The 13942-nt window shown below is 40.5% G+C and overlaps 1 protein-coding gene across 4 annotated transcripts; it reads right to left on the bottom strand.

Moving 5' to 3' along the window:
* Window positions 1-1217: 1217 nt before the first annotated feature.
* LOC311134449 (BTB/POZ domain-containing protein kctd15-like) lies at window positions 1218-8622 on the bottom strand. 4 transcript variants are annotated; one of them, XR_014613693.1, is made up of 7 exons: window positions 7983-8107; window positions 6161-6336; window positions 5830-5883; window positions 5017-5161; window positions 2994-3296; window positions 1714-2259; window positions 1218-1605 (listed from the first exon to the last, which is right to left on the bottom strand). XR_014613693.1 is itself a non-coding variant. In XM_084168130.1 (6 exons), exons 1-6 carry the CDS (start codon window positions 8007-8009, stop codon window positions 2095-2097), a joined length of 870 nt encoding a protein of 289 aa, XP_084024256.1. In that variant the 5' UTR covers window positions 8010-8107; the 3' UTR covers window positions 1218-2094. The 4 variants fall into 4 exon arrangements, 2 of the variants coding, with proteins under 2 accessions (XP_084024256.1, XP_084024257.1); XR_014613692.1 differs by lacking the exon at window positions 5830-5883 and having other exon boundaries at window positions 7983-8588; XM_084168130.1 differs by having other exon boundaries at window positions 1218-2259.
* Between the last annotated feature and the right edge of the window lie 5320 nt (window positions 8623-13942).

Raw genomic sequence — 13942 nt, 5'->3', positions numbered from 1 at the left:
ATTTAGATTACCTGGTACAATAGAACCTATGGAATAGTCCCATTAAATGCAAACACCAAGCTAAATCAAGCCCACCTTAATAACTAAAGTATTTGACCCAGGTTTGGCTAGTATACATGGTACTTTAGGGTTCATATTACGGTATTACTGAGCAGAATGTCTGGTAGTTATTATGGCAGAATAGTGAAACATCTTAAGATTTCTTTGTTTCATTTTTTTTATGTGTAAAAAAAAAAAAAATCTGTGTGCCAACTCTGTTGATATTCTATTCTATGGTTCATGCATAAACTAATCTCTCCTATTGTAGACGTGAATCTAGATTAATTACCAGTAGCCATTTAAAGATATAAGTATCATTATTCAGATTCAACCTCATCACAGAACACAGGGAGCTGGCTCTCTTATGCACTCACTCAGGCTAATCAACAATGTTAATGAAATGAAGATGACAACTAACAATGCGGTCATGATATTGAGCACCATTCCTATATAGTTTTCTTCTCAAGACCTTAAATTCCATCCGGGACTTTCTATTCACATAAAAAGTCCATCACTTGCAGAAGTTGCAGCACCGCTCAACAAGATCTATTGAGTGATTGACTATTTTAATTCTGATGATCAACATCAAAATGTCAATCTGTTGCGGTGAACTGTCAAGTATTTTTTATAATGCTAATGGGATACTACTGCTTCCTTATTTTTTGGGGGTCGAAAGCCCATTTTTTCAGTTTCACTTGTCCATTAAAGGTTTTTAATGCTTTAAATGTATTTTTTACTGTAACATGCATTTGTTTTCTATAGTGCATAGTTCTAATTGATAAATGACAAAGCTGTGGTGTATGTATATTCAAGTTTAGAGTCTGGGTCTTAAGCACCCAGCTACTGGATCATGTGTTGAAGGACACATTTCTGTGACTATTTATATTTCCTACTGTCTGTGCATTCAAACCTGACGCATTTCAGGTGATGCAATTTTAGTATTGTTTGTACCTTTGCAAAAAAACAATAATAAAGAAAGTGATTGAAAAGCACAACTAGACAGATTTCTGGATAAGAGCGTCTGCTAAATGACTTACCGGTAAATGTTAAATGTAAATGGTGTGTGCCAGGTTGAGTTTGGCTTGTTGTGGTTTTATTGATCTCGGCAACCCAGAACCAAAATCTCCCAGCTATTTGTCTGTCCACGAGATTACGGTCTTATACAAAATGAACAGCAGTCAGAGACAGTTTTATCTTTATATCAATACAACTTTACAAAGAGAAGATGTTGATTCACCGTAAGCAAACACATACCTTAAATATGAACAATTGAAATTGCAGTTATACAAATCTTTAAATTATGTGCACTTTTTCACCATATTATCACATACAAAATCCCCATTTTCACATCATGAAAATATATTTATCAGGACAGGAAAAAAATGGAGACCCCATATTGTCCATTGACATTGAATTGTACAAATACCTACACATACAGTATATGACCTATTCAGATTGACCAGTGTCCTGGGTAGGAAGTCGTCAAGAAATGCAGCAAACACATTGCCATGTTCTTCCTGTGGCAGGGCAGGACATGGCCATTTTTGGCATCGTTTACACAGGCAGCTCAATTCTGATCTTTTGACATGAATTGTTCTTTTGACCAATCAGATTGAATCTTTTGCCAATAATTGGGCAAAATATCAGAATTGGGCTGCCTGTGTAAACGCAGACAATGTCTCTGAAGCGGAGGTCATCTGGCATACCAGTAGACCAATCGTTAGGCTTGAACAGGAGTCCCCAGTGAAACCTAAGCTGGACCTGAGAACCATATTACTGGAGCTATTTCCTTGTTCCTTCTAGTTGTCAATAGCCCAGAGGTGACTGACCGTTTCCCTTGGAAACAGCAGCAGTAAGAGTTCCATAGACTATTTAAGTCTCAATAGAATCACAACCTTCTCACATCTTGCTTGCCCAATCAACATTGCCATTGGCACATGATATTCCCAAGCATAAAGAGTCCTCCTTCTGTGTTTTGTGTAGATAGGACCTGGAGATGAGCACCGGGATTGTTGAACATCTTATCTCAGGGGTCCCTCTGTTGTTCCTCCTGACCTAGTCCAGAGGCTCCTGTTTGATGCGGATAGTGGTGGTGGTGCCGATGGACTGACCCCTGTGGAGCTCACGACACAGGACATACTCGCTGAACTGGGAGGAGTCAACTCCGCCGCCACACGACGCCGTCACGCTGAAGCCCTTCTGGAACAACCTCTCCAGAACCTGCAGAGAGCGAGCGAGCGACAGACAGACAGACAGACAGACAGACAGGGGCTTTAGACATTTGACATTAGTTAATCATAACTATTTGTATAGAGTTTTTCAATACAGGTAACAGAGGGGTTCACGTCATAAAATAATAAAATTAAAAGTACTAACAAAGAAACAAAGACAGGAGGAAGGAGAATTAAAATCATTGCAATCACACATTAAAAGTATCTTTATAAAAGTGTGTTTTCAGCAGGGATTTAAAAAGAGGCACTGAATCTGTAAGCCTGATCTCTCCTGGCAGACCATTCCAAATGCCTGGTCTCCTTTCATTTTCAACATAGACTTTGGAATGGTCGACAGTGCCCTGCCAAAGGATCTCAGGCTGCGTAGTTATAGTGCTGAGTAAGCAATTGTTATACCCTCTTCCTTATACGCATTACGGAGTTGAACGAGAACTACACTGCGCCTGAACTTAGTTACGCAGACAGCACTCGAAGATTAGCTTTGAGTTTAGAACTGGGTCTGCAAAGTGACTGGAGTGAGTCTGTCTGCCATGTTACTGAGATTAATTCGAGTCTCCAGCATTACTGGATGACCTGATCTGCTCTGCAGTGTAACATAACAGAGTTGACCTGGAAGGAACCACATCATAACAGCGTTGACCTGGAAGGAACCACATCATAACAGAGTTGACCTACAGAACTACATAACAGAGCTGACCTATAGAACTACATTACCGTCCATACCTGAACTGAGTTGAGCCTGCAGTAGCCGTTGAGCGGAAACCGGATAACATGTGTGGGGTCCTGGTTCCAACCGGCGTTCACCGAGTTACACATGACGTCTCCAGTCTCGGGGAAGATCTCCTCAATGAGCACCTTCTCCCCGCTGAGGGCAATTCTCTCACCCAGGTCAGGGGTCACTCGGACCACCAGGCACTCGCAGGGCCGGCTCTTCTGGCCCTCCCGCTCTGTCAGCCAGCGCTCCAGCTCGCGGACCATGGGGGTCAGCTGGTAGTAGCGAGCCTCCTCGTATAGCTGGGGGAAGTCCTGCCATAGTAGAAACAAACACATACTGTATAAGGAAGGATACATACTGTACACACAACACACTCAAGAAAGCATAAACAAACACGCACCGACAAACACACATACTGACGTTCATAAACAAACACGCACTGACAAACACACATACTGACATTCATAAACAAACTGACATGAGTATAGTCTGGATGGCTGCCAGATGTGGTTATTTGTCAGCCAACTGCTTTGTCGTTGTCTGGATAGATAAACGTGTTTAACTTGATAACGACAAAGGATTTAACTAATACACTGCCTGGAACCAAAGCTAATTTAACTATAATACACACACAGGGTTTGAATTTCAGGATGCCCAGAGGTGTTGGGCACTATTGTAATATATTAGGGCATTCAAAGTATTAAACGTATCAGTAACACTTTATTGAAGGGAACCTAAGGACGTCATAACACAATTGCAACTCATACATACTACATTCAGATAAAGTACATAACTAGTTCCTTCTGTTGAATGTATGTGATGGATTCATTTATACCAAATGTTTATCTCCACACACAAGACATATCTGTACATCTCACTGTCCCCTGTCTCTTCCCCTTGCATGCCCAATATTATGATACTACTGCAGCACATACAAACACACACATACACAGCAAGCGGTACCGATGCACCAAGTCTGGAACCAACAGGATCCTGAACAGCTTCTACCCCCAAGCCAGAAGACTGCTAAATAGTTAGTTAAATAGTTAACCAATAGCTACCCGGACTATCTGCATTGACCCTTTTTGCACTAACTCTTTTGACTCAACACATTTGATTTGATTTGACACACAGCAGACACTTCTGTTCATAATTACTGCGTGAGAGATAAAGAGAGAGCTGCTTATTTTTCTCTGCTTTTCTCCATACTGCTTCTGACATCAGGCAGACACAGAGCTGCTACCCCCTCAGGCTCCTCTCTGTATCAAAGCCTGCCTCCTTAGCTCCCCTCCCTTCATAGGCTTGAAGCGAGGGATAGATGTGTTTTATAAAATAGGGCTCTATCTGCAGGGTACTTTAGTCATCCTGGGCAAAGCACAGAATAACACAGCTACACTAACTACAGAGAGAGAGATGCCAGATACACATACACACACACACACACATACATATGTAAGCACTTTCGCATACACACACACACACACACAGTCTCTACACACATGCACACACATGCCCTCCTCACACATCAATTTAGCAAAACACACAGTGCCCCTGCTTCCAGCTATGCAGAATCGACCCCTGTAGGAGCCCAGGGCGAAATGGAGACCTGATTAAAGTGTCAGAAAGCTACAGAGTTTCCACACACTGAGCGCTTATAGTGGTACACAGTGATAGAATGAAGATAAATATGTGTTTCTGGGCACAGCAGGATAATTGTATGACTTTACGGTCATGTTTTCATTTGCATAACCATCCTGAAAACTGTGAGAGATACTAGGTTTGTAATTGTTTGTATGTGTAAAAACGGATTTGGAAATGAGGTGGTTCAGAGACTGTGTTAGCCCGTTGAGCAAAAGCCTAGGCATTAGCTCAAAGAAATAACATGTCTTCATGGCTCGGGCAAGTTACCTTATCACGTGAGCATAGTTCAACCAAACCACCTTTGTTAGACATACAGTACATAATGTAATGTATTATGTTACTCTTTGAGATATGAGCTGTAAGAGAGCTGTCCTGTAGTGTGTACTGTACCTTGAAGTCCTCTGGGAGTAGTAGTTTGCAGGTCCTGAGGAAGCTGAGGATGTATCTGAATATGTCTCCATCCCTGTCGATGAAGTAGTGCTGCTTCAAGCTGTCCAATACGATGGGCTCTGTTCCATTAAACAGACGACTGATTCTGGAGAACAGAAAAAGACAATGGTTGGGAGCTCTAAATTCATACTTTGAATCAAGTAGTACTTGAAGTATACTTAGTCAATCGTAAAACTTGTTTCTAGTGTTTGATCATTACTTACATTTTAGGCCGGAATTGGGCTACATCTGCATATTGTTTATTTTAGTATAGAAAATACTATGGGTTTACTACGACTTCTGAATCACATACTCATACTGGGTTAATTACAACATGTATCCTCTCTCTCTCTCTCTCTCTCTCTGTCTGTCTCTCTCTCTCTCTCTCTCTCTCTCTCTCTCTGTCTCTCTCTCTCTCTCTCTCTCTCTCTCTCTCTCTCTCTCTCTTTCTCTCTCTCTCTCTGTCTCTCTCTCTCTCTCTCTCTCTCTCTCTCTCTCTCTCTCTCTCTCTCTCTCTCTCTCTCTCTCTCTCTCTCTCTCTCTCTCTCTCTCTCTCTCTCTCTCTCTCTCTCTCTCTCTCTCTCTCTCTCTCTCTCTCTCTCTCTCTCTCTCTCTCTCTCTCTCTCTCTCTCTCTCTCTCTCTCTCTCTCCCTCCCTCCCTCTCTCTGGAAATCGATGCCAACTGCTTTCTATAAGCCCAGTTACACATCTTTCTTATTCTCTCCTCTCTGCCTGAGGTGGTCCTCTACTCTTCCAGCAGGAGTGTCACCTCACAGCTCCAGGCAGCTCAGCCTTCTCTTTCTCTGCCTTCTCCACTCTCTCTTTGTCCTACAAAAAGCAATTAAAATATTCACTTTCTTTTCTCTCTAGCCCTTTCTCTCTCCTTTTGCTAGATCTCTCAACAATTATCATGGTTACCAAAGTTCTTGTTTCAACATGACGTTGTGTGGATTTCTATAAGTATTTTAGTAATGTATCAGTCATAACGCACTGTCGGTATGAAGCTGTCCATGAACTTGTTGTATCATTCAATAATAAGTTATTTATCATGAAAAAATATGGTGCCATATGCCACGGTGCCAGATGCATCCTGTAATGGCCTTACCTAGACTCTGGGTATTTAGTGAGAGTCCCCAGGCTGCTGGTGTACATGTGTCCTCCCACATCAATGTGGACCGGGGCATTGGCTTTAGTCAGCTGGGCCGGTGATGGGATGCCCTGGGCATTCATTGGAGAAACTGGAGAACGACTCATAGACATCCTGGACATGCTCCTTCCCTCCTACAGAAACACATGGAAACAGATAGTCTTTGTATTCGAAGTGTGTACTGTATCTGCCCTGAGAGTAGTAAAGTGAAAAGTAGTGAGATGTCTACTTTTCATTAAAGGCCCAGTGCAGTCAAAAACGTGATTGTCCTGTGTTTTATATATATATTTCCACATTATGAGGTTGGAATAATACTGTGAAATTGTGAAATTGATGCTAATGCCCTTTTAGTGTAAGAGCTGTTTGAAAAGACCGCCTAAAATTCCAGCCTGTTTTGGTGGGATGGAGTTTTGGCCTGCTTGGTGACATCACCAGGTGGTAAATTAGTTAATAGACCAACAAGAAAGAGCGTTCCAAACCTCTCTGCCAATAACAGCTAGTTTTCAGTTTTCCCCTCCCCACTCAGACGTCTCCCAGACAGTCCTAGTAAAATTCTTGCTTGAGAAATGACTCTTTGCTAAGAAGCTATTTTTGTTTATTTGTACCATTTTAATTGAAAACAATCACAGTAAGGTACTTAACTGTTACCAGGAAATGATTTGATATTGAGATAAAAACGGCTGCATTGGACCTTCAAAGTTACTGATGATGTAATGACAGGAAGCAGTAGCAAATGAGGTGCAAGACTGTACAGTAGTTTAGACTCTAGTAAGGCTAGCAGCCAATCAAACTGTTTCAGAGATACAATAAGCCTGAACGTTCCCCAATTAACATGAATACACTATTCAGGACTACAGACAGTAGTTGAAGTTTCCCATATTGAGGGAACAGAGGGCAGTCATGACCCCAGGGCACTAGGCAAAGTGCAGCTTCTTATTATATTATATTATTATATTATATTTTTATATTATATTATATTATATTATATTATTATTATATTATTTCTGGACTAATTGAACCAACCATCCCCCCACCAAGTCTCTCCATTGTAAAGAGGTTCTTTGAACCATAAAGGTGAACAGGAGGTGAACTTCCTTCAGTGTTTTGCCAGGGGCAAGATGCCTGAGGCTGCTGAGCAGAACACACAGAGTCCTCATTTCCAGGGTGTTGTCTCCTCTGCTTAGCCAGAAACCAGTATTTTAAGAAATCGATTTCAAAAGAAAAACATTTCATGTTATAAAACCAAGAGGAAACTACATACATTTCACCCATATTTTTAGATGTAATATTCCTTACCATATCCATATTACTTCACACATGAATTCATTCAAGAACACATGATAATAATAGAATAGTATCGAATAGAAAGAGAAACTAATAGCCTATAATAAGGTTCTAAAGGCAAGCTTGGGGTTGATGTACTGTAGCCTATTCCCCCAAACTCTCTCAATTCTAATAGCACTGCAATGAACTGGGAATAAAAAATGTTGGATGTAAATGAGGATTCTATCAGTCACTGAAGTTTGCGTTCTCCTGCGTTTCAGTAAAATATAACAAATATGTCACAATCCACTGGTATCCAAATAGCCCTACCGCCGGCTCGCTTTTCTTGGTGTGTGGAGTCCAAATGTTTGAAAACTTTGTGGTTTAATCACGGGAAATCTACACCAACGCAAGGATTTTATAGAGTCACTGTGTCTTTAAGATTTTACTGTAGTGTCAGACAGACTACATGTTCTCCACCAAATAAAACTACAAATGAAACAAATTGCGTCCTTACCTGGGAGGACACGGATACAGAAGACATAGGAATCTCTTCTCCCTTCCGATTTTATCTCTGTTAATGTCAGTTGGGTCGTCGTTTGCTTTATATCCGTCTTTGTCTGGTCTTGCTTTTTCTGATATGATGAATCCGTCGAGTTTTATGAGAAGAAAGCCAGTCCGTCTCTAAATAAGAGGAGGGCTAGAAGAATTCTTGCTTTGGGCTATTCAAACGCCCGAAGGGCAAGGATTAGGTTACAACAGAGCAGCTTTTTATCTCTCGTCTCAACTCGTTTCAAGATGAAAATGAGATCCACCGTTTCTTATTTCACAAGACAATTTGATTTTTACCAAAAATATCGCGGTTTATTTCCAACGGAGAGGGGTCTGGTCTGCTGCATGGGTAACGGTGTTCGGTTCAATCTTGCTCCGTATCAGATTAGTGTCATAATTCACTCACCGGATTTACCAGTGTTAATAACTGGCAGTGTGAATAAAAAACATACATTTAAGTTGTTGATACAATGTCTACTAAAGTAGGCTACGGTCAATATCCATTAAACTATAAAATGATAGGCTCCGCTCAGAACTGTCGCACAGGGCGCGCGCAGATCTTCTCTGTCCTGTAGTATCCTCTTCTCGCCCCAGTCAGAGGCGTCATGCCCATAGGGGGCACAGGGGCACGTGCCCCCTCAGATTTGGCCTGTTTAAAAATAATAATAATAATAATAATAATAATAATAATAATAATAAATACAATATATATAAACATGTGTTTGTTTCTCTGTAATACTACTAGTCACCTATCAATTTTATGAAGTTGGCTTTAGCCCAGATAGGTTCCCAATCTCCCAACTTCATTACTATTTACCAAGAAGCCATTTCAGGCTCTCAATCAAATTAAAGTAGCTAGCTTGTCTAAATATCTTAGCTGGCATGCCTGCTGGCATGGTAGACTTTAGAAAAGCAAGCAATAACTAAATGTACTGAATAAGACTCAGATTTATTTCAATCTTTTACCCAGATTTTAGCAGGGATACAGAGAAGCATATTTATTTTCTTTTAAAAAAGAACCACCAGTGAGGAGGATACAGACAGTTCAAGAGGTATGCTTAGATATGCAGAAAAATGGACATATTCTTTTTACATAGAATTAACCACAATGCTTATGGCTCTAGATTGCAGGAAAAAGCTGTTTCAGGTGTTTGAAAAATGAACAATTGTCCAACTTCTGGACGGGACCACCACCCCATCCTCACGTACTTTGTGCCCCCTTAGATTTTATGGGTGCATGACGCCCCTGTCACCAATAGCTAATATTCTAACATCAAACATCCCCCTGGCATTGAAGCCAAATGAAGTCTATCGTCATGCATTATGCCATTGCAAAAGGCCCCCTTTCAGGTGCCTCCGGTCAAATGCGCCATTTCAATTATTGTGCGCTGTTCGATGGAGATGTTTGCCCCCAGCGCTTGCAGGCAGATTCGTTTTACTCCTCAAACACAAGCTCAGTTTGGTACGCTATTTGTAACAAAATATAGGCCTATTCTAAATCTGTTGCAATCCATCAAAATTGGTCACTGCATGATCTATTCATATGGTCACCACTTTGTGTTCCATTGCGCACAGCATTGCGCAGAGAAATTCCAAATGTTTGATTATTTGTGTACTTGTTTGACATTTTACTGCATTGCTATGAGCTAGTAACATAAGCATTTCGCTGCACCCACTATAACATCTGCTAAACTGTGTATGTGACCAATAAACTTTGATTTGATTTTGATTTGAAAAGCTGTGATGTCTCTTTGCATCCTTAGAATATTAATACAATTGAAAAAGACTAGCTGACAATAAATCTGAACATATAGCCAATGGATATATATAGCACAGATAAATTGCCCATATGTTTAGATTTATTGTCAGCTAGTCTTTCTCAATTGTATTAATATTCTAAGGATGCCTGACAAAACATTTTGAGAGCACACAAAATACTGTCTGGCACAAAAAGGAACCTGAAAAATATACGTAGGCTAGCCTAACTGTGATCCATTTCAAGCATTGCCCAATGCATTTCCTCTCATGAAGCTATGGTTAAGGAGGATGGGATGGACATAAAACACATTGCTTTAATAATTTCCTCATTCATTTTTACATGAAAGTCATGCGTTCTCTTCATCGGTTTAATCAAACTAGGAAATAGAGCGATACATATGCACAACGTCTGTTCGACACCAAGACTCCAGTGTTAAATCCTGCTCTTCCATTTGTTTTTGCCCCAGGGTGATGCTGTGCATGTGTCTTACTCTGCATTAGTACAAACCAACAGAAGGACATGATTCTGTCTCTGTCCCAAATGTCACCCTATTCCTATAGTGCACTACTTTTGACCAGAACCCATAGCTCTGATCAAATGTAGTGCACTATATAGGGAATAGGGTGTCATTTGGGACAGACAATTCTCCTTTTTTCTGCTTAAAGAAACCCTGCAGTTAGTTCAATTAGATGATGTATGGGAAAGATGTTGTAAATTTACAGATTTAAATAGCTGGCAAAGTCACCCCAGGCACTGGCAGTTAATTTTCTTAATTTACTAATTTTGTGTCTGATGTGAGAAGGATGTGGAAAGAGAAGAAACAGCTCAGTTGTCTTTATGTCGTAAGAGCTGATGGCTCAAATGAAATATATCTCATCTAATTTCCTATGCTCCCATATAAGGCAGCAGAGTGCCCCCCTCCAGACACAACACTATTGTACACTGAGAAGGTGACAGACAGTGACTGTACCACTGTGTGTAGACTAGAAGACAGACATTCTATAGACTAATGATGGACATTTTGAAGTGATTGAAATTTTAATTGTCACATTTCTGTCACTTCCTTAAACCAGTTGTGGAAAAACAACAGAGAAATGTTTTGTTCAAATGGCTTGTTAAACATCTATTCATGGTAAAGGTGCTTGACAACCCAGACAAAAATTAGCATGTACAGTGCACTCAGAAAGTATTCAGACCCCTTCACTTTTTCCACATTTTGTTAGGTTACAGCCTTATTCTAAAATTGTTTAAATCTTTTTTTTCTCAGCAATCTACACACAATACCCCTTAATGACAAAGAGAAAACTGGTTTTTAGACATTTTTGCAAATGTATTAAAAATAGAAAACAGAAATACCTTATTTACAAAAGTACTCAGACCATTTGCTATGAGACTCGAAATTGAGCTCAGGTGCATCCTGTTTCCATTGATGATCCTTGAGATGTTTCTACAACTTGATTGGAGTCCACCTGTGGTAAATTCAATTGATTGGACATGATTTGGAAAGGCACACACCTGTCTATATAAGGTCCCACAGTTGACAGTGCATGTCAGAGCAAAGACAGGATTGTGTCGAGGCACAGATCTGGGGAAGGGTACCAAAAAATGGCTGCAGCATTGAAGGTCCCCAAGAACACAGTGGCCTCCATCATTCTTAAATGGAAGAAGTTTGGAACCACCAAGACTCTTCCTAGAGCTGGCCTCCCGGCCAAACTGAGCAATCAGGGGAGAAGGGCCTTGGTCAGGGAGGTGACCAAGAACCCGATGGTCACTCTGACAGAGCTTCAGAGTTCCTCTGTGGAGATGGGAGAACCTTCCAGAAGAACAACCATCTCTGCAGCACTCCACCAATCAGGCCTTTATGGTAGAGTGGCCAGACAGAACCCACTCATCAGTAAATGACAGCCCGCTTGGAGTTTGCCAAAAGGCACCCTAAAGGACTCTCAGACAATGAGAAACAAGATTCTCTGGTCTGATGAAACCAAGATTGAACTCTTTGGCCTGAATGCCAAGCGTCACGTCTGGAGGAAACCAGGCACCTGCTCATCACCTGGTCAATACCATCACTACGGTGAAGCATGGTGGTGGCAGCATCATGCTGTGGTGATGTTTTTCAGCGGGAGACTAGTCAGGATCGAGGGAAAGATGAACGGAGCAAAGTACAGAGACATCCTAGATGAAAAGGTTCACCTTCCAACAGGACAATGACCCTAAGCACACAGCCAAGACAACGCAGGAGTGGCTTCAGGACAAGTCTCTGAATGTGAGTGGCCTCTGAGTGGCCTAGCTAGAGCATGGACTTGAACCCGATCAAACTTCTATGGAGAGACCTGAAAATAGCTGTGCAGCGACGCTCCCCATCCAACCTGACAGAGCTTGAGAGGATCTGCAGAGAAGAATGGGAGAAACTCCCCAAATACAGGTGTGCCAAGCTTGTAGCATCATACCCAAGAAGACTTGAGTCTGTAATCACTGCCAAAGGTGCTTCAACAAAGTACTGAGTAAAGGGTCTGAATACTTATGTAAATGTGATATTTAAGTTGTTTATTTTCAATACATTTTTCAAAAATTTCTAAAAACCTGTTTTTGCTTTGTCATTATGGGGTATTGTTTGTACATTGATGAGAAAAAAACAACAATTTAATCATTTTAGAATAAGGCTGTAACGTAACAAAATGTGGAAAAAGTGAAAGGGTCTGAAGACTTTCCGAATGCACTCTAAATTGGCAGTGTTAAGGCTAGGGGATTGAAATCATTTGTAGTACAACACTTCTGCACAGACACGTAGAACAATTGTACATTAACACTTTACACTTAGTGTGATCATCTGTATTGTAATGAGGCCCATACAATTACCCAGAAAACCTCAAACTTATATGTTTCAATGTACATTACCAACATTCAAAGATCATGAACCTTCAGATACATCTGGAAGGCCATATGTGATGAACCGACATATTACACAGTAATGCCACTATTTACTCTGTTTGATTGATATATTGTTCCTGTCCCTTATTTCCTGTGATTCTGTATTTTAGAAATATACTGTAACAAGTGTATTGCATGTAAAATAGAAAAGTAGAGAGAGATATCTCGTTGATTGTTGAGAGGATGTTGTATGTAGGCTATGTCTGCCAATCAATAAAAGTGCATTTGACAAAGAAAGTACATCAGTTTGCACATTATACAAAGCGTTACGACAAAAAGCTGTATAACCTATGCTCAAAGTAATCACATCAAATCATATGTTGTGACATGACTTTCATTAATTTGATGACTATTATTTATCGAATCAACTAACTATGTTTAATTGTTACTCGATTAAATTAATAATGTAACAATTAACTCATTAGGATTTGGAGCACCACGGAATAAGTTGTTAATAGAGTTACCATCTCCCGAATTAAACTCTAAAAGGTCTTTACCTACAGTTGAAGTGGGAAGTTTACATACACTTAGGTTAGAGTCATTAAAAGTCATTTTTCTACCACTCCACAAATTTCTTGTTAACAAACTATAGTTTTGGCAAGTCGGTTAGGACATCTACTTTGTGCATGACACAAGTAATTTTTCCAACAATTGTTTACAGACAGATTATTTCACTTATAATTCACTGTATCACAATTCCAGTGGGTCAGAAGTTTACATACACTAAGTTGACTGTGCCTTTAAACAGCTTGGAAAATTCCAGAAAATGATGTCATGGCTTTAGAAACTTCTGATAGGCTAATTGACATAATTTGAGTCAATTGGAGGTGTACCTGTGGATGTATTTCAAGGCCTACCTTCAAACGCAGTGCCTCTTTGCTTGACATCATGGGAAAATCAAAAGAAATCAGCCAAGACCTCAGAAAAAAAATTGTAGACCTCCACAAGTCTGGTTCATCCTTGGAAGCAATTTCCAAACGCCTGAAAGTACCACGTTCATCTGTACAAACAATAGTACGAAAGTATAAACACCATGGGACCACGCAGCCATCATACCGCTCAGGAAGGAGACGCGTTCTGTCTCCTAGAGATTAACATACTTTGTTGCGAAAAGTGCAAATAAATCCCAGAACAACAGCAAAGGACCTTGTGAAGATGCTGGAGGAAACGGGTACAAAAGTATCTATATCCACAGTAAAACGAGTCCTATATCGACATAACCTGAAAGGCCGCTCAGC

This window comes from Coregonus lavaretus (genome assembly GCF_964263955.1).
Source record: "Coregonus lavaretus genome assembly, chromosome: 9".
Classification (NCBI taxonomy): domain Eukaryota; kingdom Metazoa; phylum Chordata; class Actinopteri; order Salmoniformes; family Salmonidae; genus Coregonus; species Coregonus lavaretus.
The sequence above is the reverse complement of the archived record's forward strand: the minus strand, read 5'-3'. Positions and strand labels throughout refer to the sequence as shown.